General features: G+C 42.4%; 1 protein-coding gene and 1 non-coding gene across 6 annotated transcripts; one reads left to right on the top strand and one right to left on the bottom strand.

The window, feature by feature from the left end:
• Window positions 1-26011, top strand: LOC139057429 (hexosaminidase D-like). Of its 5 annotated transcripts, none has more exons than XM_070535654.1 (13): window positions 1-175; window positions 288-342; window positions 427-624; window positions 853-931; window positions 1025-1110; window positions 1666-1849; window positions 4723-4797; window positions 6302-6497; window positions 11720-11808; window positions 12843-12921; window positions 15956-16066; window positions 21023-21113; window positions 22683-26011. In XM_070535654.1, exons 1-13 carry the CDS (start codon window positions 147-149, stop codon window positions 22794-22796), a joined length of 1386 nt encoding a protein of 461 aa, XP_070391755.1. In that variant the 5' UTR covers window positions 1-146; the 3' UTR covers window positions 22797-26011. The 5 variants fall into 5 exon arrangements, with proteins under 5 accessions (XP_070391755.1, XP_070391756.1, XP_070391758.1 ...); XM_070535657.1 differs by lacking the exon at window positions 22683-26011 and adding an exon at window positions 17980-18007 and having other exon boundaries at window positions 2-175; window positions 21023-21109; XM_070535653.1 differs by having other exon boundaries at window positions 6-175; window positions 21023-21109.
• TRNAS-AGA (transfer RNA serine (anticodon AGA)) lies at window positions 14949-15021 on the bottom strand. The gene has a single exon. It is a non-coding gene; the product is annotated as a tRNA-Ser (tRNA).
• Window positions 26012-27462: the final 1451 nt, after the last annotated feature.

The raw sequence follows: 27462 nt of genomic DNA, 5'->3' as shown, positions 1-27462 counted from the left end.
CATTAGCTGTCAAGGCAAAGTCAAGATCAGCCAAGCCTGTCAGTGTTCGGTGCTGCTGCTGTTTACAAACATTAGCGTAGGTTGTTTCGCTTGTTCAATTAAGGCGCTTATACCCTGCGCCTCAATGTGTATTGGAAGTAACGAAAATGGACGAACGTAAAGCATTCTTCCACCGGTACGTTCTATTGCGTTTTCGCGTTAAAAAATTCGCCCGCATTTTTTTTTAAGTAGTTGGGCGCGTTTGTTATCTCTGCTCGCGCGTCATTCCCGTCGGCAATCTATTCCAGGTTCGTTCACCTAGATCTTAAGGGAGCCGCCTTTAAAGTTTCCTATTATGAAGAGGTAAGTGTTATGGTTGAGCTGCTAAGCAGTTCTGAATTAGTCCAGCTTCCTTCTAACGCTGCCATGCGCGTTCTTACTCCACAGTTGCTGCCACTCATCGCAAGAATTGGGGCGACTGGAGTTCTTATCGAATATGAGGACACATTTCCTTACTCCGGTGACCTCGAAGACCTCAGGCACCCGGAGGCATACTCCCAAGAATGTGTTATGCAGATTATACAGATAGCCAAGCTTTCGAACCTCCTAGTCGTACCTCTGGTCCAGACGTTCGGACATTTAGAGGTATGCATTCACAGGCGCTTCAGAATCGACTTCTAAACCCGTACCACTGCTATGCGTCTCTGTATACCCACTGTCAACATGAGAATTGAAATCGTTCAAATGTAACCATGAAGAGAGTATCAACGTCACATACCTCTAGCAGCCTCGTTCGCATCTGGTTGTTATTCCTGTGCGAAAGCCTAACTCTGAATCTTTTGTCATAACCAACCACTAAAAATTATCTTCCAGTTCGTCCTGAAGCGCTCGAAGTTCTTCGAGTTCAGAGAAGTTGCACGGTACCCGAACGTGCTCTGCCCGTCTCACCCAAGTAAGCAAGCAATTATCGTGCTTTGTGCCGCGTCATCTTCGCAAATGTGCGCTGTTGTACATTATTCAATAATTCCTTCTCAACCCATGCCAGAATCATCGTCTCTAATCGAGGAAATGGTGACACAAGTGATGCAGCTTCACTCGGATGCGCAATGGTTTCATCTAGGTGCTGATGAGGTATGTAATTGCCTCTTTGCTCGTTGGTTAATGAAAATTTTCATTATTTATACCAGGGCTGGTGACCTCACGCAGCAACCGGCCGAGTCAGCTTGAGCCTTCGAGGAACATTGCAGTTAATAAACCATATGAAGGGGAATGCAAAGAGGGGTGTTAAAGCAAAATATACACCTTCACGATTCCTTGTTTAAAAAAAAATGCCATTCATACTTGTCATCTTGATCAGACTGATTAGATGCAGTTTTCAGATTGCCTCCAGAGCAAAGTGCTGATCATACTCTCCTGGATCACACTTTCTACACCATAAAAGACGCAGGTGTTTAGAGCAGTGAACCTACAGAGCATTGCTCTTTACATGGCAGCTTACGTGTGGTACTTCGCATCTTTGAGCTGACAGCCTATATGCATGATGACACCACTCCAAGCATTGTGGATTTTGGTTATTGGCAAACCCATTGGTGTACAGCTCTGCAGTAGTTCGGGGCAGAACTTTTAGATGCTAGATGAAACGTGTTGTTCACCTGCTTGTCCTACAATGTGTGGCTTTGCTTCGAGGTCTGGCACCTGGGCCAGTGTGAACGGTGTCGCACGGTCATGGTGGACAAGCAGTGGGGCAAGGACCACCTGTATGTAGACTACTTGTCACGGATTGTGAGCACACTGCACAAGAAGTACCCCATGCTGAAGTTCATCGTGTGGGACGACATGATGCGCGACATGGACCCACAAGTAATCACCGGTTCGTGCATGTTTTCATCAATGCAATTGTAATAGCAGTAGTGCCTTGCTTTGACAGGATATGTACAAATACATTGGAGCAGGCATTTTAACATGCACACGTACTTGCACACACACGCACGCACACTACTACATGTGCATACATCTCTGCCAAGGTGGGAAATGTAAAAGGTGCCAATGGGGGCACTTGATGTGGCCTTGTATCTGTAACACTGCAGTATTAGAGACTTTTAGCCTGTCCGCTATTCCGGTACACGGGAGCGGCTTGGGCGGATTGCCGGATTTGCCGGGGCGTAAATGTGAGCAGCCAGAGCGGTGCAGCCGACTGGTAGCATAGAGTTCAACCAGACAAACACAGAGCTAAAACTGCAATAACCCACTATATCCTGCTTCGCTACTGATGCAAATTTATTGGCAACGCCGTAATGGTGAACATGATCACGCCACTGTCGAAAATTTACACCAGCAGCTAAGCAGAATATAGTAATTAGCTTTGTGTCTGTGTGGTTGAGCTTTGCACTGCCAGCTGGCGCCACCAATCTGGCCGCTCAAGTTTATGCCCCCGCTAAACCGGCAAACCGCCCGTGCTTGCCGGAATACCGGACACGCTAAAGGTCTCTATTAATACAACAGTAGTGAAAGCATCTTCCTTGTATCAACATAGATTTAGTTTGTCAGAATGGTGTGAAACACAGTCTACAAGGCATTCCGCATACACAAGGTGCTTTCTTTCGAGTTTTCGAAGTTCTAAAAATCACCTGTGGCAGATAGCACAATTCTATTCCTAGAACTTAATGGCCTGAAACGGCAGACATGTGCACATGAAAGCAAAATGCATAATTGGATAATTTGCAAAATTTCACTGGTTGGCTTTTTAACTATTTACTTTAGAGCACATATTGCAGTTTACAACTAGTAGCCGGTGAGTTTGCAAAACATATCCACTTAGAATGAATTCTGAGGATGACAACAGTTTCGAGATTTGCATTCCCAAAATGTGTGAAAAAATGCTTGGTGTTCTTCATATTGTTGTCCTGCAGCGCATAAAAATAAAAATGCATTTTGTTGGGAAGGTAAGTGGAACAGCAGCGTGTTTTACCCTCTACTTTGCAGGCACTTATCTCAACACTGGTGCTAGTTTCATAATAAGTTCCAAGTAGATGTACATTGAGAGCTCAGTGGTTCCAAGATGATTGCAATATATGCCCTAAATTAATTGACTAATAAATAATAAGAATTATCCAATCATGGATTTTGATTTTTGTGCAAGTAATGCCCACCTTTTGAAAGCAATCTAGCTCGATGATTAGAATTATGCTACACTTTGCAGGGGATTTTAAAAACGTTGACAAGTAAATAAAACACCTGCTGTAAAGACAAATTAAAGCTTGATTGAAAGGTAGATTGCATGTACAGAAATAGCACAGTCTAGTCCAATGACAACAATGCATGCAACTATAAGTTTACTTCAATGGCAGGTTTTAGTATTTTATATGAATGTGGTATTCAAATACATGCGGCACTAACATGCCCAGAACTGGCATTTTCTTTACCGCCGAGTAAAAGGAACGTCATTAATATCTGACATTCTGCCACACTCGTCAAGAGTACTCCCAAAATGTGTCTCTGGAACCCGTTGCACTTTTTTCAGTTCACTAAGTATGCTCATATCAATGCCTGTGCGGTTTTATCAGCCTTTGCATCATTGTTGTATTGGTACAGATAGCCATATCTACATTTCTTTTAGTGAGAGGTGGAGATGCTGTTTTTTTTGTTGTTGCAGGATACACGTTTGTGCAGGCATGAAGGTTGTGGCTAATACAAAAAGATACTGTTGGTATAGCGCCCGTTGACTACTGCAAAGTATCACGAGGCCATGCATCTGCAGCCTGCACAAAGAAAACGCACTAATACATGTGCTCTTTTTATTTTTTATTTTTCTGTTACTAAGGTTGTGTGACCAGTTGATAGAATGCGAAAATTTTTGGAGAACTCTGAATTTGCAGCATATATGGCTTGCTTATTTGGAACACAAGCAATCATAGATTCTTTGGCACATTCTGAAAGTGATGCAGTCTCGTCAAAGAAAGAATGCTTGAGAACTGCTCTCCTAGAACATCTGTGCAAGCAAGGAAGGCTGCTTTGGTTCACCATGTGTGTTGAAAAAAATCTATAAAACTGCTACTGCTAGTACACATTATTTGCTTGCATTTCCTATGCTCTGCACATTGCTGCTGACCATTAAAGGCTTATTCGCCCTGGCCACTCACAGAGGTCGCATGACCAAGTTGATTGCAAAGCGACCAGCCTCAGATGTTCGCTGTGGTCGAACAACAACCGTTTGGGGTCAGCCGATCGCTGCTAGATTTTTCAATCATGCGGTCGCAAACCTACTGAGCCAATCAGCGGTGCAGAAGCATACGTAAGCAAATTGGTTGTAGGCGTTGTGTGCGTGAACAGCATAAATCCCGAGATATTTAATTGTGAAGGCAGGCAGGTCACACTTGCCAGTGTGAACATTGTCACCATGAGTTACTCCTTGGTCGCCAGTTTTGGTCATTCGTGAAACCTGTCAATTCCCAGTGTAAATACTACCTAAGGACCACGAGTTTAGCAGAGAAACAGCACAAGACTGTTTCCTTTCATGTTAAAGATTTTCTGAAGTGCGACAGCAAAGACAGGAGCATAGTATACATAAAAATAGGAGAAATGTTTCACTTGTAACTGAAAGTCTTATTTTTCTACCAGAAAAATTTGACATGGTGAACAGGCAATCGTGTATGAGTGGTAGTGAAGTTATGTTTTAGTGTAACTAAACAAAAGAAGGGAAAGGTGCATGGAACAAACTTACTTTTTTCATTCTTTCTCTTTTAGGTGCAGGACTGCATCATCTTGTGGAGCCCATGGTTTGGCATTACTTTCCTCAATCGGAATTCCGGCTCAAGCAAAGTAAGTTGAAGTGTGGTCTTGTTAATGCTCCTTTCCTGTTAGGGCAGCATACCAGGTGCTACTTGATTAACCTGCCGGCCTTTCTGTTTCTCTCTCTCCTCCCGATGGTAGCATCTACTTTGGAGCATGGCATTGGCCTCACATTCCACATGCGATTCATGTTGGTGGACTTCCGCAGTTTGAGCAGCTGAACTGATGTTACTTTTTATGGTGTCTTCACAGTCTTCCTGTAATGAACTGGTGCCTTTGCACTTTCTTAATGTATGTCTTACATTATTGCAAAGCCTGATTGGGTTCAGTTAGTGCTGCTTTCCCGTGGGGACAAAGTACCTTTGAGATCTCTTTTGGCTCCTCTACTACTTTGGCCACTGTTTGGCTTCTTTTGAAATTGGTAATAAGGCACTGCAGCAATAGTGTAAAATTCAGATAAATTTCATTTTGCATAAGCCGTTCTTGTTTTGGCATGGGTATTAAAAGGTACAGGAAGAGGGTGAGGTAGGAAGAGAGTGGTGTTGATCAGAGAGCACACATGCATAGCCGATATTCTAGTTGACATTAAGAGAAAAAAAAAAATGGAGCTGGGCAGGCCATGTAATGCGTAGAAAAGACGACCTTGTAAACCATTACAGAATGTGTGCCTCGGGAAGGGGAGCGCAGTCTAGGACGGCAGAAAATTAGGTGGAGTGACAAAACTAGGAAGTTTGTAGGTGCAAGTTGGAATCAGCTTGCACAAGACGGGTGTAATTGGAGTTCGCAGGAGGCGAGGCCTTCGTTTAAAAATAGACTGATGATGATGATGATTCACATGACTTACACGTCATATTTAAAATGCTATGCCAAGTCATCATTATGTTCTTGTAAAGTGTGCCAATCATGTGGTGACCTTCCATTGCCACTTTCATGGCTACTTTTTGTCATTGTAGCCCTAGATTGGCTTGATTTTCATTACATATGGAAACTATCATAGGTACTTTTTGAGGTGACGATTTCTCAACCCTGGAAGCTTTGTGTTGCCAGAGTCCACTATCTAGAATTTTTCAAGGGATGAGTGGCAGTGCCCTTTTCATCAGTGGTTTGATATATCACGATTGACAGCTGTTATGACCACTATACCAAGAGAATCCAGGGTGGCACATCTGACTTTCTGCTCATTTATTATTCACAGCCACGTCAGGTCAATCAATTACTACATAATTTTTCATTGCACTAGTGCACTTACAGCTTCATATCATAATTACTGGGCCAACAGCTGCCTGCAAAAGCAGCTAAAAACAAGAAAATTTTGTGCCTACTGCTCTTGCCACTGTAGTGGAAATTCAGGCTAGTTTATTGTTCGTAAATAGTATCTAATAACAACAAATAAAATGAGGGACAGAACATATGTCCCTGTGTACATATCTTTCCTTTTACATCCCTCATTTTCCGCACTGTCATTAGTAGTCTTCTAGTAGTTTTCTATGCTGTCATGTTTAGACTTCATTTTGCCATCACATGAATCATGCAGGTATGTGGGACAAGTACCTTTCCATATTCCCCAACGTGTGGATAGCCAGTGCCTTCAAGGGGGCCACAAAGATCAACCAGATGCTGACGCCCACATCCTTCCACATCAGCAACCATGAGGCCTGGAATAAGGTCCTCATGGACAACATCCAGCATGCAGGGTCGTTCAGGGGCATAGCCCTCACTGGCTGGCAGAGGTGAGGGGTACATGTATACGGGCTGTATGGGTCATTTGCATTTTGGTTTCATCATCATCATCATCAGCCTATTTTATGTCCACTGCAGGAGGAAGGCTTCTCCCTGCGATCTCCAATTACCCCTGTTCTTCGCCAACCGATTCCAACTAGTGCTCCCAAATTTCCTAATTGCCCCACCTAGTCTTCTGCCGTCCTCGACTGCACTTCCCTTCTCTTGGCAACCATTCAGTAACCCAAATGGTCCACCGGTTATCTAACCTGCGCATTACATGACCTTCCCAGCTCAATTTTTTTCTCTTGTCAATTAGAATATCTTCTCCTGCTGCTCTTCCCCGTTTCCTGACTTGCGAGGCCCTTCTGACCTCATAGCTAGTTATAGGAGGAGTTGCTGCATCCTGTTCATTACTGTTTCGAATGGAGTTATCCTGAGTCCTCTGGGTACTGTACAGGTCAGTATAGAATTCTTTCACTGCTTTTACTATATTTTCAAAATTGCTGATAATATTACCCTGCTTATCTTTCAGTGCGTACACCTTACCTTGTCCTTTGTCAAGTTTTCTTCTCACTCATTTCAATCTGCGTCCTATTCTCACTGCTTGCTCAGTCTTTCTTGCGTTGTAATTTTTGAATATCTTTTATTTTCTCCTTGTTGATCAGTTTTGACAGTTCTGCGGATTCTGTCTTATCTCTTGAGTTGGAAACTTTCATTCTTTGTCGTTTCTTTATGAGGTCTTTCGTTACTTCGAAGAGCTTGTCTACTGGTTGCCTTGATGCTTTACCTCCCACTTCAATTGCTGCCTCTGAAGCCAGCCTAGTTATGGTTTCATTCATTACCTCTATGTCATCTTCATCTTGCTGTTCTAAGGCTGCATATTTATTTGCAAGTACCATCCTGAATTGGTCTGCTTTTACCCTTTCTGCGTCTAGGTTGGCCTGTTTCTTCTTGAACAATTTTACTCTTTCTCTCTTCAAATTGAGGTGAATCCTAGACCTCACGAAGCTATGATCACTGCACTTTAGCCGACCTATCACTTCTACATCTTGCATTATGTTGGGATCAGCAGAAAGTATGAAATCAGTTTGATTTCTTGTTTCACCATTAAGGCTTTTGCAGATCCACTTTTTGTTGCTACGCTTTCTGAAGAAGGCGTTCATTATTCGCAGCTTATTCCTTTCTGGAAATTCTACCAGCACCTGTCCTTTAGCATTGCTAGAATCGATGTCATAGTTTCCAATTGCTTGTTCACCGGCCTGCTTTTCCCCCACTTTTTCATTGAAGTCACCCATTACTACAGTATACTGAGTTTGCACTTTTCTCATAGCTAATTCAACATCTTCATAAAACTGATCTACTTCATCATCATCTTGACTGGGTGTTGGAGCGTAGGCTTGTACTACCTTTAATCTATACCTCTTATTAAGTTTGATTACGGCTACTGCTACCCTGTCATTAACGCTGTAGAATTTATCAATGTTGCCCGCTATGTCCTTATGGATTAGGAATCCTACCCCGTATTGCTTCTTATCTGGGAGACCTCTGTAGCAGAGGACGTGGCCGTTAGTCAGCACTGTATAAGCCTCACCAGATCTTGTAATCTCACTTGGGTCAATGATATCCCAAACAATGACATATAGTTCTTCAAAGAGTGGTGCTAAGTTAGCCTCACCCGACAGAGTTTAGGTCTTGTTAAAGGTTGCAAGAGTCAGTTTCCATTGGCGGCCTCTCCGGGTCCAGCTATTCTTAACACCCTCTGCTGCATTACAGGTCTGACCGCTGCCTTGGTCAGATGAGGGCCATGGGTTAATTGTAGGAATCTAGAGGGAGGTAGTGGCTGAATCTACACCAAGGAGGCCAATTCCTGTCCTGGTGAGGGAGTGTCTGTTGAAGCTTAGTGGCCCTTCCTAATTTGGTTGTACTTGGATTAGTATAGCCTCACTCGCTCTCGGCATCTTTTGTCGGTGTCAGGCGCCATTCCAAGCCTGGAGATGTAGTGCACTGGAGGAGGTGAAATTCAAGCTCACCGTCCTCAGATTAAAAAAAAATAATAATAATATTTTTTCATATGAGAATTCGAACTTCCAACTATGGCAGCTGAGCATCTGGCATAGCTCACTTAGATAATCCTGTAGGCGGTGAAGCTACCTTATCGTGGAGAAGTCCTGCCCAGAGGGCCTTATATGCCTAAGAGATCCCTTGATTTATCTACCATTCGTAGGTTTTTTTGCTGATCACCAGAGCTTGCACAATATAGTGTCAATTCTCAATGGTCCTACCATTGCGGTTCCGGAATCTCACGTACGCATGCTGCCATTAACGTGCCTAGGTACACAATATATTTTCGGCGAATTTGAACAGCACTTAAAACTTGTGAAAAAGAAGAAAAAGGAAAAAGGTTTCAGCGCTTACCGAGAAGCCCCGAGTTGCGTTTAGCCAGAAATGCACCCGTTTTCTTATTGTTGTGTCTGCCGGCCTCAGGCTGCCTTTTTGTGGCCATTTTCTGGCCATCATTTGCATATATACCTAAACTTTTGCTCCCAAGTAAATACTAAGAGTGGCAAGACGGGCCGCTAGAACAATGTGGTTCTGAGCCGTGTGTAAAGCAGATGACCTTGACAGCACCTAGGTGTGTTCGACCTTTCTACAGGTTTGCACAGCGCATATGCCAAAGCAAATGAAAAGAAAGAAATGGCGGAACAGGCCCCTTAGCTTACCGGGAATGCTGCAGACCCATACGCTAGGAAGTCAGAAACACTATGCCTCATTTGAGCTACAGCAATGCCGTCTGCGATCAGTCGGACATGGTTTGTACACTTCGTGTGTGGAAGCATTTGACGACCCTGTTTCCGTCGCGCTCGCAATACCATTCACGAGAACACAAATGGAAATACGCAAGAATAAATAAGTGCAAATGTAGACGAAAGGAATGGATGTTAATATGACCATTCTGATGTGGTGAAAATCTGTGTATTAACTTCACAAGTGGTGTCGCTAATGCTTTTTCCTTGTTATTTGCGTGAATACTGTAAAGCCTTCTCGTCACTTTTCTATGTTCCTTTTGTGTGGAAATTTTGCATCATGAAAGAAAGCCTGTATTGGCAGCGCGCCTCATAAGTTGCTGCAGATAAATTCTTGAACATTTGTAGTGTTATGGAGTGTACAGTGCTAGCATCCATTCATGCATTAGGTTCCTCGAATACGTTTGCGAGATCTGTATAAGCAAATTTATATGTATGTAGGCTTACAAAATGAGGATCTTATGCTTCTTTTTTTTTTTAAGCCATCACAGCATTGTACAGGTGTTAGGAATTTGTCCGCGTTATATATCTTAGTGTTGTCACCAGAAAGTATGCACAAGGTATGTCATTAGTGTAAGTCTAAGCCCCTATTTAGTAAATCTTTCATGCCTAAGAGATCCCTTGATTTATCCGCTATCGGCAGGTTTTGCTGATCGCCGTAGGTTTCATGTAGTTTCCTCAAAGTTAGTTTCCTTCAAAACCCAGAATAAAAAGAAGTGCTGCAGTGCTGTGACCAGTGTGGGAATGCTGGGATGTGTGATCTTCAGACTGACCTATTTCTTGGAGACCTAGTACATATCTGCAAAACTTGTGTGCTCTTGCTGTGTGTGTGTGTGTATTTTTTTTCACAAGTTTGCAAAATAACTGTGTGGCCATCTTTGCTGCCTGGTTCCACGGTTTGGTGAGACCTCCTTATTACGTAGCTTTTATCATGCTGTTCCCACCACTCGTGCGCGCTAGTGTACTCGAGCAGAAAGTTTATGTCTTGCGCTCTGCAGGGGAAATGTGACCTGCCGTGTTTGGTCGGCAACTGTGGCATTTTGTTGCTGAGCGCGAGGTTGTGAGTTCACTTCTCAGCTGCTGCTACATCCAGGAGCAGATAGAGTGCAAAAGCACTCGTGTACTTACATTTCGTTGCATGTTAAAGAACTTCAGGTGATTGAAATCAATTTAAAGCCCCCCCTCTGCTCTCATAGCCTATGTATTGCTTGGGTATGCTCAATGACATTATTTGATTTGATTTATAGTATGGAAGTTGCAAACAATCACCAGTATTAGGCTTGCCACATTGGTTAGGCTCTACTACAACGTGATACCCTGCTAGTTTTTACGCATCGCTTTATACAAGCAATTGTTCTTAAAATATTAACACTCATACAGAAATTTGCACTTGTGGCTCACGTTAACAGTGCCATGTATAGGACACTCAATCTGAAAGAAAGAAAAGATGCGGAGCTCACCTGTGAGCTGGTTTCAATCATGCCATGTGTCCATTTCCTCATTTACATTTATTGTTATATGTGAGTGCGCATTAATGTAACATATGTTACAGTTCAACCAAGACTTGTTGCAAAGGCTTTCGAGTTAAGGAAGCCTTAACTTGTTGTGCAGCCTTGAACATGTTTAGAGCAAGCCACATCGAAGCAAAGACATGTTCCACACCCTGGCAGTGTTACAGTAACAAGTACAAAACCCTTTAATCCGTTCCCTACCGGTGAGAAGTGCAGTCTTCACCAGAATGTGTACCAGTATAGCTGATGACAAGTATCCCCATCACGACGCCATGTTTCTGGAAATGTTTGGGAAATTCTGTACACTTTTTGTCACATCCTGCAGTGCTAAAAGGGTGAAAAAACTGGTGTACAGTACAATACAGTACAGTGAAGTGCCGCATTTGCCCCTACGTAGTGTAAAAGGTTGGTATAGTTTCATGCAACTTTAGCTGGAGTTGAAATCTGGCAAAGCACACCCTTTGGGGACAGGTGTCTTGATACCAGTGCTTGTCTCAGGATTCCTGTTAAATTCATTACAGCACGGCTTCACCTATGCAGTTGCAAACAAAAGCCCTGAGAAGTTAGTCAACCTCGTTAATTTTCTAATTCAAAATAACTTTTTGTGCAAGGGATATCTGCCGCACGTAGGTCACCTGAAAAGGTGGGATTGAACTATCTGTCAGGAACAATATTAAAGAAATCTTTTGCCATAATAAACACAAATGAGCTTTAACAAGTCAAATTTCAGTGCAATACGTTGGCGCCTCTTATTCTAGCATAAGTGCTCCATTACGATACGACTTAAACTTTAGCTGTCACCAAAGCCTCCCCCATATCGGAAAGTGGAGGTCATCCTATAGCTGCATAAGTATGCTCTGTTGTAATGTAAACTGATATTTCTTTATTTTATCTATTTTTTCTCACTTTCTTTAGGTTTGATCATTTTACTGTCCTTTGCGAGCTATTGCCAGTGGCTATTCCTTGTTTGGCCCTGTGCCTAAAGACAATCATGGCAAAAACAGGTGAGTGAATGTGTGCTTACTGTTAAAAAAGAAGTCCATGAAACTGGAACTTTCAGGTAACATTGCGAAGGCATAGAAAGTCATCTAACCCCTACCTTCGAGCAAATATTTCCCTCAAATTTTATTTTATACTGTGCGTAAGCATAATCTGCACATCTGAGCTCAGTATGGGAATAAGAGTCATTTTCTGCATGAGAAAGCCAGAAACTCTGCTTAGCCGCAGTAAGCTGCAGCTGTACACGGATGCATTTCCATTTTCTAGCATTATGTCCCCAGCCGATGCTAATTTAGATGGTAGTTTGATGTTAAAAAGAAAAAGTTCTAAACTACCTACCTTAATAAATATTTCACATTTTCTCTACATCAATTAGAAAATTTTACTTGAAATATTAAGGAAAAGAATGTTCATTTGATGCAAGAGTCTATGCACTACTTTTCCTAAATGTTTCAGAAAATCGTTAGACTAATTTGCGAGACAATTGTGTTATGAAAAGAGGGATACAACAAATTTTAAAGGACATAGAGCTACATTTGATAAGTTGAAGAGCAGAAAAAAAATTATAAACCAGAAAAATTCAGGTATAATTCAGGTGAGTACTATAATTTGCTACCCTGTGAAAAGTAAAAAAAAAAAAACGAAGGAATTTGCTAAAGAGCAAGCTTAATACAAGTCTTACCTTATCACAGGGGATATGATAACAATGAAGCATCCGAAATATGGGAACATCTGAATGGAAAAATCTCTTGTTTCTGCCAACATATACAATGTGCATCAATTTCGCAGTTCTGTTTGCAACAATGATTTCTTACAATAACTTATTTACTCATTGCTGCTTTGATTCCCGTTTCTCATGAATTGTTAAAGCCAGTGTTTTCATTTTGAGTTCTCTGTTTTGTGTGCTTTTTTTTAGTTTACAGAAGAATTTGTTCTTGCAATTTATGTGTATCCAATAGACCTCATGCCATTGTAATGTTGCATATACATGCTACAGTACCACCCTCTAACCTCTCAATATATATATATTTTTTTTCAGGGCTGACCACTGAAGCTCATACAGAGGTGTCACAATCCATAGGCTATTTTGGCAACATTGAGATCGACATCTTTCCAAGGTTAGGCCTGTCGTGTGCATAGTTCAAGACATGGGGTCGTCTTCAGAGTATTTACTGCTAGCCAAACATTGTACTTGTAGTGTAAAATAGCACAAAGGAACACTAGGGCCAAACCTCATTTTACAAATGTTTTTATGCCTCGCATTCTCTTTATGTGCTGCATCTACATTTGTGAATGAAAAGTCTAAAACACTGAGGTTATTTCTAAAACATGCTGCCAATATTTTAAGAGACTTTTCATTAGAGCTGCACTTGAAAAATAGGTAAATGCAGTACAGTCATATTTTGTTAATTCGAACTCCAAGGGGACCGGAAATTTTAGAATACTGAAACGAAGTTTGACTTACGGAGAGCCCCTGTAGATATAGTGCCCGGCCAGTTGTGCGGTACAGCACACGAAACGAAAACCGTCACTCAGCTTGCATTGAAAAAGTCTCGTTTTAGCTCCATCAGCACGCGACATGTGCCGGAAGAAGCCTCGGTTTCATGTAAAGTCCAAGTGCGATATATAAGCGTGGCGTAACGTGATGAAGTGCGTGCTGGGGACACCTTCCTTTTCGTTTTAAGCCGGATGGAAAAGGAGGGTGCACGCTGCTCTGATTGCTCCGGTTCAGTGTTGGCTTCCCACACTTATTTCCTCGTCAGTTGACAGCTCACAACATAACAGTCACTAATGACGCATCAAACCTTAACCTTTGGCTTGGGTTTGTCCAAAATGCGTTGCATGGAAATGGAGATTTTGCTCTAAAAAAACCGTTGCATGGATTTTGGAGTTCAAATTCATGGGAGTTTCTGTCTATTCACATACATAGGGCATTCTTGGGATCAAGAGAGCAGCGGGAATTTGAGAAATCTCGTAACTCGAGTTACAAGATTTCGAATAATTGGGGTTTTCCTAGTACAGCCGTGAATTTGACTCCAGTTAATTCGATTTTTCTATTAGTTTGATCCTGACCAAAGGTCTCAGCCAGAGCCCATGCATTTCTATGGGCTCGAACTGTCATTATTTCTATCATAAAATTGGCCTTTGCTGGATATTTCAAGTTTGACCAGTCAGCATGCACATGCTTGACCCCTGTGGTGACGCAAATAGTGACCTCTTTAGTGGAAGTGCCTCTCTCGGTGAAAATTATGGGACAATGAACATTCAACACATGTCAATCTTCTGTCGAGGACGCCTATCTTCGGCCTGCCCTAGGAAATTCTTAAGCAATAACAGTCGCTCACAGTATCTGATTACATTACTTCCATAATTCTAATGTGCCCCTCCCCCCTTCTGTTTTAAAAAAATTTGGGCCGGAAATTGCTTCTGCAGTGAAGTCAGATGCAAAACCAAAGCCGCCTTCGTGTGTCCGTGTGCTGTGCCAAGCACTAGAGCACTGTGGCGAAGCTGACTTTAGAAGACCGGCCACCATTGTGCAATAGATATTACAACTTTAGCCATTTTTCTTGCTAAAAGAAATAGTGTGTACGTTAGATATCTGCTTTGTTTAGGAGCTTTAATGTTATTTCTACATAGGCTTCTACTTTGGACGAATATAAGGTGGGTGTGCGTTTGATTTGTGGCCATCTTGTACTCGGGCTAATGCTGCCAAACGAATCGGCAGTGTGTTTTGTCGTATTAATGCGATAGCGTTAAGGGCCCCGTGTCGCAGAAAAGCCGGTGTCGGCGTTGGTGTCTGGTGCCGGCTCCCCTGTGAGCAATAGTTAGGTATATGTATATGCCACGCCTTGCTTTATGACATGCGGTGTGTGCGGGTTATATTGCCTCACCATTCTATTGCTAAAGTTGCTTATACTTTGTCTTATATTCTTGACAAAGTTATTTCTCAGAATTTGGAGAATGACAGCTCACAATCAAACGAGAAGAAAGGGGGTTAACCAAGGGGCCCGATTTTTATTAGTCGTATCTTAAGAAGCCAACAAACACTGACACCAAAGACAACATAGGGGAAATTACTTGTGCTTAATGAATGAAATAAAAAAATGATAAATTAATGGAAATTAAAGTGGATGAAGAAACAACTTGCCGCAGGTGGGAACCGAACCCACAACCTTCGCATTTCTCGTGTGATGCTCTACCAATTGAGCAACCGCGGCGCCGTTCCCCCATCCACTTTCTTGGGTATTTGTGTCCTAGTAGAACCCTTGGAGTGTTAGCCAGTGCCACCACTCGCAGACCTTGGCGGCGGACGTGGAACGTCCTTTCTGCCGCAGGCATCACGAGAATGCGACGCCTGAACTTGACGCCTGTGACGAACTCACAAACAAATATCATGAAACAAAACAATAACAGTGCATGCCTTTTATGTTAAGTCTTCTCAGACTGAAATGTTAAAAGTGCGAAACAATAACAGCAACCTGAAAATGATGCAAGTTTTTTGGCTTGCACTGATTCCAGGATGGGCCACACAAGAGGCTGTGTTTTTAACAGAAAGCTCACCTTCGTGCATAGCGTTCGCTGCCAGCATTCCATGGTAAACATTATGGTTACATAAGCTGCAGTTGCCAGGAAATGTGCGCAGTAGTCGGGGATCTTTGAATACTATCGTGTTCCACTCTTAAAGGCGAAGCTTAAGCATCCTCCAATTTTTTTCTGCATTTTGTTTAATTCGACCTGCTTGATCACTCAATCAGTTTTGTCGATCCCGTTAAGCTCAAATTAATGGAAGTCGACTGTGTAACCTCTGGTTACAACAGATAGTATTTGGATGTATCATATCAACCTGCACTGTTGGTTGGTTGTCCTATCTCTGCTCTTGATGATGCCTTATTTACTACAGGTTTGGCTCCAACATGCATTCCAATGCGATAGACTAAGTTGGGAAGCTGGTGATTTGGTTTGCACGCATTTGAAATGAACTTTTTTGCAACAGCAGATTTTTTTGTCTCGAACGTCTTGTTGGCATACCTTCATGACAACACTAATAGTTATGGCCTGTTTTTGTGGCTTTATAAAGGCCATTACTTTTGTAACTCATACGCTCACCAGACTTTGTGCTGAAGGTGATGCCATGCAGTGTTTTATTTACAGGCCGCAGACAGTGCCACCTGTTCCGAACTTTCCTGGGGGAAAGTTACATGTGTCTGTGTTGCATCTGACAAATGTCATAGCAGAACTGGAGCAAGTGCTTTTGAACCCAAGGTAAATTGTGACACAGTAATCAGCTTTGCATCAATGACCTCTTTATTAGTAAGTTTAGTGCGTTCTTTCAGCTCTCGACCTGTCCGTAGGCCCATCTGTTAATAGCACCACAGAACCAGCTACCGTATCCCGACTTCATACTTGCTTCAGGTATCTGTGTGAATGTGGTCTGAATACTTCTTTGAGGCTTATAGTCTTAATATACTAACAGTAGCAATATAGGAATCTTCGCAAGCATATTTTTTTTTACACTAATAGTTGCTGTCACCGCAAAGCTATCTTCTGTGTGCGACATTGTAAACATTATCTTCACTGTAAAAGAGATCCCAGAGGGGTGCCAACAGTGAACTCCAAGATAAGGGAACCTGAAAGCAAATGAATATATTGTCTGTATGGTAAACAATGTGACTATGTAATAGTGAGCTAGAAAGGCAAGTATGTACACCGATACATAAATTCATACATTGTCCAAAGCCACCTCGCATACATATAATTACATTTATTTATATATATAACATATATTTGACCACCAGGAGCAAAGCTTCAGTGTCACCATCAATGGCAGAAGCTGTTTCCCTGCCTGGCCTCGAGCATGCTCGATATTACCACGGCAATAGGGTAATCGCAGTAACAAGTAGTTGCAACAAGTCATAAAAGGAAGTCATTACAAAAGCCAAGTACGGTACAGCTTTTATTGTTAAAGGGTCCCTCACCAGGCCCCATAGAAAATTTTGGTGATGCACCGGAAGTTGTTACGTGTCCTCTAGGGAACGTTCTGCCACAAAAATGTTTCAAATCAGCTCATTAATAGTCGAGATAGAAATATTTCAGTGCCGCGAGCCCATAATTTCAGCAGGTGGGCTCTACTGCCAAGCAAGACGCTCTCTTCACTCACCCTGTCTAACCTTCGCAAGCGAAATTCCTACCCTGCGTTCTCCCATACCAGACCTCGAGGATCGTGTGATGCATACATCACAGGCCCCGCCTTCATTTTTTTTCTCCTCACTTTTCTTTTCGGCGCTACACACTTCCGCTGATGGCATCGTGCGCGAGCTGTTGTCTCATTCACGCAGCGCACGATTTTGCGCGCTGTGCACAAGGAAACATGACTAGCGGTATAACTCAGTGCTACACAAATACTGAGGCAGAACAAGCGGATCGCAGAGCATGATCACGCAATGGAACACGGTAGAAAATGGCATAGTTTCGGTATCTGCTTACGTGACCGCACGACCATGGGAACAAGCAGACGAAGCGGAAGTATACATCTCTCATGCTTGGCTGCGTAGTAAAACAAAAAACATGCAGACATTTCGTTTGTCTGTTTCATTATTTCTCTAAGCTTCAATTCGTCAATTCAAGCAACAGATCGCACAGATAACAGGTGTTGTCTTGAATAATTCTCGAAGTCACGTGTCACCACGAGTGATATCACGCTGCGGGCGCGACTACATCACCATCCGGCTTGGAACGCGGCAGCCACAGGGAGAAGGAAAAACGGCGTTTGGTTTGAAATTTCAGATCTTTCTTGCGGCGCGTAGCGATGTAATACTTTGCAGACACGATCGTTATCGCGCAATGTATGCTCTCAGTTTGTCAGCTCAAAATGGCCAGACCTGGTGAGGGCCCCTTTTACACAGACACTGAGGCTCTCTTTCAGTGGGCCTTTATATCCTTTCGTGTATGTCACTTTATTTGGTAATTCATCTGTACTGGCACGTCAGTGGCAAGTTATTCCTTAGTGCTTCTTGCATCATGGCCTATGCTCTAAATGGCACCTGCTGCTAGATAGCTCGAATTGATCTTTCTAAAGTTTTCAGGTCTGCAGCCTACATTTGATCTGTCATCAAAGCATTACTTGTGCTTATTTTGCTGCTGCAAGAAATTCAGACTTGGGTCATTCTTTATTGCAGACATCTGCAGCTGTGGTAATGTTCTGAAGTAAGTGTTGCTAATGTATTTAGAAACATTGGCTCAGGTTGGTTCTCAAATAGGGTTTTTTTTACAATGGCGATGATGGTGATGATCACATATTTTTCAGTTTCGTGAAAATGTGTCACTTTCAACTGCAGTATACCCGCTCATTATGTATTACATGTTATGCTGCAAATTGAGGAAGAACCGACCTCCAAGTTTTCACTTAATAGCAAGAGCAATTCTACAGGTCATTCAGTGATGCTCAGCTGGCATTGTTGGCGATTCCAAAAATATAAAGAAAATATATACCTTACCTGTCATTGAAACAACAGTCTTGCGTTTTCAAGCTGAGAATTCTGAACTCTGCACCAAAGCCGCTCTGCACAAGTGTATAGACAATATGTGCTTTAAACAAGCACCGACAAACGCCTGTGGTTTTCTATGGGGCTCATCTCGTGCACCATACCACAGCACCTGGTAACTCACGACCAAGTGTTGTACATCGAGTTGGTTTGATTTGACATCATTTCGCTCAAGGAGTGGCTGTTTGCCTATTAGTACAATGGATTGGCCAGGAATTGGATGGTACTCATTCAAGGCCAATTTGTGAAGGGCTTGCTGATCGGCCATATCTTGCATGTCCTATTAGCAGATGCATGGCATTGCTGACGTCAAGTGTGTGTTGTTGCATGCAGAAAAATACTATGGTTAGGTGGAGGCTCACTTTATGTGCGCAGCAAAGAAAACATTCTATTAAAACGCATTTGTTCACTCTCATCACTTGAAATCCAACAGCTTCCTCACTTGCATCTTATTCGAGGGCAAGTGTAATCTTTCGTAGATATTTTAAAGCAAGGTTTTCTGTCTCTTTGCCCTACTTTGTGGGTGCTGGCTGTTTTCTTGCCAAGTATATGCAAGCCCATTACCCACTACACACTGCCAGTTGTACCACACTAACCTCTAGACCAGCCTCTATTTGATGCTAGGGTGTCGTAGATGGCACCACAATGCTGTCATGGCTATTGGTTTCTTGTAGTTTGATGCAACCAGTGGCAATAAGTGATGAAGCTGGCGACAAGCAGCTGATGGTGGAGGTCAATTGCAATATGTCAAAAAAAAAAAAAAAACATGGCACCAAAGTGAACAGAGTGTTGAAAGGGACAAAGGCTCGAAAAAAGCGTTGAGCGGAACAAGACAGTCTTGTCACTCTCAGTTACATTCCGTTACGTCGCATTATGTGCATTATTGTATTACATTTGCATAAATGTTGCATTGCATTTGTGCCATTAGTGTCATGTTTGGATAAACATTGTGTTCATTTGTGCCACTTTGTACAAGCATTTTCATGATTAGTAGTGTTATGTTTGCACAAGATTTGCTTTAATGCCTGCGTAAATAACCAAGAAAGCTTTTACTTAGCAATGATTCCCACATACATGTGGGATCCGCTGGGTGTATTTCTTTTACGGAGGAAAAAGCAAAAGTTTTCCCATACACTTGACCATTTAGTCAGTAAATATGAATACAGTCAAACCTCGATATAAGAAACCTCAATTTAACGAAATCCTTGATATAGTGAACTATTTTCAGTTCCCAATCTTAGTTCCACTGAAAATCATAGATGTTTCTTTTTCACAATTTAATGAAGTAATTTCGTGACGCTGTTTCGATTTCCCAACGTTCTTGGCCATTTAAAGCATGGACTTGGAGCCTGTATGGTTGGTAAATCAAGCAAAAAGACTAAAAGAATGTCGGCCGAAGAAAAAGTTATTTAGAAGTCGTCCCTCCACGTAAAAAGTTTTGAGAGGCAAAAATGCTGTTAAAGCATGCGCACCAAGACACGGTATGTGGGAAACGCTGTGCCATTTGTTGCGCAACAACTTGCGAAGGCCACAGGGCGTGTGGTAGCTTGGACCACTCGGAGAAACATAAGCTGACGATTCCTTCAGCACCAGGGTAGATGGGAAAGAGGCGAGCGTGCGATAATGTGATCGCATGGCTGTCTATGTGCAGGCCACGGCTCTTATCTTGGAGGTAACCTTCAGCAAGTGCAAAGGGCTAGCCGAGATGGTCGTTGCCTCGATGCGCGTTTTGTTCCTGCGCATATAGTGTTGGCTGTCACTTAATCTCAAGTTTCTGAGGCACAGTGCGAAGCGTTTGCTTGCGTTGCGACAGTGAGTGTTGTTCTTGGTCGTCGAGTGAGATCTCTGCCTCAGTGTGCTTGACACTGACAAAACTAGGAACCTTACTTCGTGTAGTTGTCTCATTGGTGTCGACATCAATGCTCTGCCTTTAACTGTGACATTTCGTTTTTTTTTCTCTCGCGAAACATATCCATATATTTCTGCACTTTTATTTTTAATTTGAGGTTGCTGTCTGCTGCAAACACTAACTGCAGTCAGCCATGGCGTCCAGGATATACGGTTCCACGTGACACAACATGCTAATCTCGGATGCCATGAGCCGTACTGATGCATTGATCTCGGCGCAATCTGCACCGCACGCCCTAACACTCATAACCACACTATTATGCCCCGACCTTCTTGTGATGTTTATAAGTTATTACTGACAAATCTACTATCCATCAGGAATGTTCTGAGGATTTGTGAAATTTTTACTGCTGAAGCTTTAAAACTTCAAATTAACAAAATTTGTAATTTAACAAAGCTTTTAGCTGCAAGTACAACTTTGTTATATTGAGGCATGACTGTATACAATTTTATGCCTTCGATAATAAGGACATCTCCCTATCAACCAGCACATACTTGAAGGTACGTAATGTGACTGACGCAGATGAAAATGTTCGAAACTTCTCTTTATGAGGGACAGCTTGCCAGACATACAAGCCAGATGAGGACATCCAGGTGTGTCCCCCGAATTTGTGCTTCAGACTGCATCAGAGGGTCATCTGCTCAGTCTTGAGTGCAGTCCGAAGTGCCAGGACACACAATGTTGCTTTGCTCTATGTCACTTGATTGTGAATTGAAAGTATGGCGCGTTTTTTTCTGCCTTACTAATTTATTTTTCTTGCACGTCCAGTGTGCAGGGCGGATTCCACGAGTTTCTAGTGGCTCACAACAGAACAAATCCACTTCATGTCGACCAGTTCATCAGCACAAGTCGAAAGTTTGTATGCCCCTGTTATGAAACATGCTCATCGCTCCCTTTTCTTTCTGTAGTCAGTACTGCTTAAAAGGAATCATAGTGCTTAATCTATGTTGGTAGATCACTACTGCTGCACAGGAACTGGTCTGTTGCACTTATCTTTACTGCCATATAGTTTTGCTTTGTGCATTGCACAGTACTTGCTGTCTGTGCAGCAAGCTTTATCTAAGGCCTTCTTCTTTGGTCCGTTAAGGGAATAGCAACTAACACATTAGGTAAATTGCCACATTTTCCACACACAAAACAATGAACTCTCAAATGGCAACTGTTTAGACAAAACAGGCCAATATGCAAGTAGACAGTACTGTATAGACTCACATAAGGGCCGCACCTCCAACATGGCAGCCCAGAATTTGCAGAAAAATAATGTCCAATGGAGAAGCATCGCGTTCAATGCCTTGATGCCGTGCGCATACATCAGCGAATTTTCACGTACTTTTCGCGCACTGAGCTACTAGATGGCGAGAGCCAGGTTGTGCACAAGTCGCCGGCTGTGCCAGCATAATTTTGACCAAAAGGTTCGGTCCCGTGTAAGGGCCGCACGTCGTCAGAATTGTGAAAAAAAATTTGTGACATAGTGACATTCCACTTCGTGAACGTGGGTTATGCACAAGTGCATAGGTGCTGTTCTGGAGTTCCTAAGCTATGCTGTATTGCCTGACAAACCCACATTGTTGCAAGCCACCTAGCACATTCTTCAGGAGTCTCTTGGGCGTGCCTAGCCCGCTCCTTTTGCTGGTCTTTTTCATCCCAGCACTTTCTGACAACTTCAGGGTAGGTTGACTTGCGTTTGGCCTGCCACTGCTTGCATTGCTACTCTGTCCTTGCTCGGCGCTCAGCCTCTCGATCGTCAGATGAACCAAGTACATCCATAGCAGATGCCAGAGAAGGTGAACCCAGCGTGCCTCCGCCTCCTTCCTCTCCACCCCCCTCTGCTACACGGTCCTCCGTACCTTCCCCAGTGTGCACTTTCTTCTCCACCTGCAGGCACCCTCCTGCTCTGGCGCTTGCTTTCCTCTCACAGCTCGGCAGCCTCCGATTTAGTCTCGCCGATTTCACAGATGGGGCATGTATGTTTTTGCATAAAATGTGCAGCCCTTACGCGAGTCTATACAGTATGTTGTTCATGACATTTCTGCCCTCATATTTAAAACTACGATCCTCAAATTGTAATTTATGTCACAAAATGACAAAACTTGGAGCAGAGAGCCTGAGTTACTTAACCACCCATCACTCTTTTACAAGACTTGAACGAGAAGAAGGGAAACAGAGGGGCTCAGTTTTTGTTAATCACAACCACATAATACCAACAGACAATGAAGCCAAAGAAAGCATAGGGGTAATTAGCTGTGGTGGAAATTGAAGTGTGGAAAATGATGTCATAGATTTTACAAGACTTGTTCATCATATTGTCAGCCGGTGACCTGGGCCTACTGAACATAGGCAATTTGCACCATGAAGTGTGCCATTAATGTCCAGCATTCTGTTCAGCTTTTAACATTTCCCATGACTTTTTTCATGTTTGCATCTGCAGGCTTCTAGTGAACATCGAGTCCATTTATCGAGACATCACAAAGGAACTATCGGACATTTACTACCAGAGCACAGTCGAGGAATGGCTCTCTACTTATGTCAGCCCGTGCCGTGAGAAGCTGAAGAAACTTGTCAGCGATGCGGACTTGCAAATAGCTGTGAATGTGCCCATGTGATTTCAAGGCTCACTCAGTTGTAGGCGCCAAACTTATGTATCTTTGCATTCATGCAATGTTAGCCTTTTGTTGTGCAAGTAGTGCACTGAAACAAAAGAACGGTATACCAACCCTGGCTGTAGTGGCCAGTTCCAACAGGTGACTTATTAGCTGTTTGCGCTCATCGTTGTTTGAACTGGAACTAGATCTAATATTGCTTCCTGTGTCTGCTACGATAGTGAAAGCTGCTTATTATGTGAAATGATTAAAATCAATAGTGTGATGTGATCGTATAGCTTCAAGCACACTGTAACTAAAGAATTAAATAGCATTTACATGTGACTTCACTTTCTTCCTGCATTCTATTGAAACCACATCTTTATAAGTTCTTGGAGTATTTTCCTCGTATTGTAAAAATTCATTCCAGTTTCAAGAAAAAAAAAGAATTCATATCAGTGTTACGAAAACTGTTACAACATGTAAGTGCTTTCATGCTTCAAGCTTTCCAGGACGCACCAATGATTCCATCCTGACGGCCCAACGTTCTGTAAATTACAGGCATTGTGCTGTCCTCACTACATAATGGTGGCTATGTCTTCAGAAGTCCACTCTAATCATTGCTGAGCATTTCTTGCTTTTATTTGTGACAAATTCCAAGTGCATTTTACTCGCTGTAAATGCATTGACAGCGACTTTAACAACACTGAGCTGAAGCAGTAGATAAGCCTGCCATAAGCGCGCAAGCATTTTGGACCCTGTGGCCATCTGCATGTGAATTAAGGACATGCTTGACTTGTCATTCTGAGTGTTTCGACAGTTGTACAAGGTAGCACAGCATTCATAGTGTGTTGGGTAACAAGCTGATTCTAACAGTGACAATTTTGCTTCGTTAATTCCATTAGAATGCATTTTAATATGCTCGCAGCAAAACAAGTTCCCTCTCTCTTATAACCTTTGCAGCGCTCTTAAAGCACTCTGACGTGACTTGTCAAAATTGCAAAAAGTCGCACTAAAGGTGTGAAAAAAAAAAACGCACAAATGCTCTAAAGAAATTTCTGCAAAATTTGAATTTGCGGGAATGATTATGGCAATGAAGAACAAGATGCAAGTGTTTTTGCATATTTTTTTATGTGCAGGCAAGGCTTTATTCAGAATTCTTTGGGCACATGCTCTTATGGCCTACTTGTAAACAATAACACTGCTAGTGTGTGTTTTCTTTTGTTATGCTTTTGTCTTTCTGATGGTTCATTCATGTTGCCAGATCGATAAAATTGAAAGTGTGTTGTTATGAACATAGTTCTGTATGCCTTCTGCTTTCACTTAATAGTACATAGGCTAAGTTGCATGCTACTGATGTTCTAAATGAATCTTTTGTGCTAGTGTAAATTCCTGCAACTTTTTAATTGCAGTTGTGCCCATGTGGTGGTTACTATGCTGAACTCCTTATATGTTTGCTGTGCCTGGCTAGTTATTTTTGGCTGTTGTGTGTGATCTGACGCTGTAAACGTAACGCAGAGTTGCTTTCATGAAGTAGGCATCTGGTAGGCTCAGTTCCAGGCGCTAACAGTTATCCCAGGCTTTAAACGTACTTGGCCTTGAGAACTGTTGCATGAAGCCTTCTCTGCTATGGATGGATGCAAATTTTGTCAGTACAAAAAAATTGTGTGCCCTTGTAGAAACAAATGAACAAGTGGGTATTGCCATGGGTATCATGTCGTCAGACTGAGAAGCTAATTTATGGCAACTTCTGTAAAGAAACTGAAGGCCTAAATCAAAAGTAATATTTTCAAAAACAATAGAAATCAGCTTTCTTTACATAGTGCATCAAACTTTACTCAAACTGGTTCTGTGCTTAATTTTTCTGCATTTCACATGTATTGCAATCAGGAGATCAGGCTTGGCCTTGAGAAATATGTTGCGGAAATTTCACGCTTGCTCGACTATGGCCCCTCCTGCATTTGACGTGTGGTCCAGAAATGGCGTGGGGAGACTCGGGCAGCAAGTAGTACTTTGCTTTTATGTACCAATGCATTCCTGTGCTCTTGGGGCAGTATGTTACTGCCAGGCACTTGCACATCCAGTACTGGATCAGTGAAAGCTAGACACATTTGTTTCTCTGATTGCATTAGGCAAACTGCAAGCTTACCTCCTTTACGCAGGTTTGGCGGGCTTGAGTCCAGCCCCTTAAGGTGCTGAATCTACAATTGCGTGTGCCAAGGTAAAACCACACAAGCACCGAAAAGAATAACATTTGGAACAAGTTGTGTGGATTGTAAGACACTTAACTGCACCTGTATGAAAACATTGGTTAGTACATATGTTCACCGTATCGGAGGGTGAACTGGAAGACGGTCGTCAGTGTCATTGCTTTAAGCTCTAGTACGTGATCATGTTGGGCGATTCTTTGTTACATGTATTTATCGATCGAGCATCTCAGTTGTCTAGGCGTTTACAAGGGTGTGCACGAAATACCCTGTCGCTTCAGTTCCCACGCATAAAATTTCTTTCAAATGAAAGGAGTCCATACTCACGGATGCAATGAACTTGATCAGAAATTGAGAAATATTAATTGTATTTTGTCTGTTTTTGATCAACCTAAATATTCAATTGCGTTATATTTTCGGCAAACAGAATTAACTTGCACCTAACAGGAATGTGTAGATGTGTAATTTGTGGAAATTAGAATAGTACAATGTGTTTTTGACAGTAGCACCGATGTGAATGTCTGCACTCTAGGGTAAGTCTAGAGTCTGAATGTAAAGGTAGGCGAGGAGCCACCTTGTACACTGTTCACATGCAACAATCCACATTCCACAAGTTCAACAAAAGTTCTAGTATCGCTGGACGGAAAAGGCGCTGTCAAGATTGAGTTGGCAAAGCCAACCACATAAAAGTTGCTCAACAAAAGATTGCTACTTGGGCTGCCAATAATACTTCACTTTAGATCTTGCAGATGCTGATAAAGTGTGCCACTTTCTGATAATTTGCTTAGTGTGCGTCCTTCTTTTTTTTTTCCCCCGCAAGCTTGTGGGGAGACACGAATCAATGCTTGCTTATCCTGATGCTCATTAGTGGTTGTCTTTACATGTATCTGTGATTTTTGTGTTGTAAATTATAGGGGACTGATCTCGGCATGTAAAAATGGCAGCTATATAAAACCATTGTATACTGCAGATGTGTCTGTGATCTTGCGTGTTGTTTCTGCACACTATCTTTTAATTGCAAGTTTCTTTTCTAATTTCTAACATGCATTTACATTGACAACATTTAGTACAATCATAATGGAACTTCGAATCTGCCTTCTCGTTCGTTTAAGAAGTGCGCTCCACATGTGTTTTCCGGCTGTTTTAATTAATTCTTCATTCAACCTTAAAAAAAAAGAAAACAAAGTTTACTTCTAAGCAGCCTTGCAGTTGATGTAGGCTGCTTGCAGCTACGTCAACACCTTGCAGTCTTACAGCCCATCGTCTTTACGCAGATACAAGATTTTCGCTTTTTGTGAAACTAACTGCTCGAGAGAGCATCTCACATTATAATACAGAACAATGCACTGAAAAATAAGTTTTCTGAATAACTCAATCAGCCAGACTCTTCCTCAGCCTGAGGGTTCAGACGGATGCCAGAGACCTCGCAGCAATTGTCCAGGCAATAGCTGCGTACTGAGAAACTCGGGGCTATTAGTTTTTTGTTCGCTTGCAGTCATTTTCACCTCTACATATTTAAGAATTTACATGTGTATACCCACGAATATTTAAACTTGCATCTACTCGCTTCGTTTCATTAAACAAGGCCTCATTATGTGCATTTTCCCAGTAGCCACATCAATGTTTAGTCGCTTCGCTACTGTAAGACCTATGTTTAGTAGAAATTTGTCACTGTATGTCTTGCGAACAATGTTGTGGCACTCTATGTACTTAGGTGCCCTTTGCTGCAGAAAAATACATTTGCACTAATTGAGCTTCACCACGCAGCAAGCTCAGCCATGAGATGACTAAGCACTGGGAGGAGTTGTGGCTTAGGGTGCAACTTTGCACAGCAAAGGGGAATGAGGTGTATAAGGGTCACAAGCATAATAGCAAGTATAGTGATGCATGTTCACTATACATGGCAGTGCAAACACCCTAGCGTGCGTACGTTTAGCTTCTTGGTGCAATGCATTGCACTCCTCTCGGAATGCTTTAGCATGAATTGATGGTTGGTCCATTGCCATACTACAAGCACGATCAATCAATGTAAGCGTGTAGAAAAGGCTTGTCAGAAAAGAAAAAGAAAGGTACTAGTAGTGTGACCTTCAGTCGACCGACTTTCAAAAGTTTCAACGAAAGTGCTTAAATGTTTTATGTAAAAATACAAATTCATTTTAATAAGCAAAATACAATAGGCCTCCGTTACTTTGATACCGGTTAATTCGATCTTGCAGTTACCTGATTCAATACCAGCTGGCGCCCGTGCATTTTGATTGGCTCAAACGCTCATTATTTCGATCCTAAAATTGGTATTCGCCAGATAATTCGAACTTGACCAGTCCATACGCTTGCACCCGACCCATATGGTGACCCCAATAACAACTCCTTTAGTAGCGGTGTTTCTGCAGAGATTAGGGGACAGTGAATTTGTCGAACACAC

This window comes from Dermacentor albipictus, chromosome 3, assembly GCF_038994185.2.
Source record: "Dermacentor albipictus isolate Rhodes 1998 colony chromosome 3, USDA_Dalb.pri_finalv2, whole genome shotgun sequence".
Classification (NCBI taxonomy): domain Eukaryota; kingdom Metazoa; phylum Arthropoda; class Arachnida; order Ixodida; family Ixodidae; genus Dermacentor; species Dermacentor albipictus.
The sequence above is the reverse complement of the archived record's forward strand: the minus strand, read 5'-3'. Positions and strand labels throughout refer to the sequence as shown.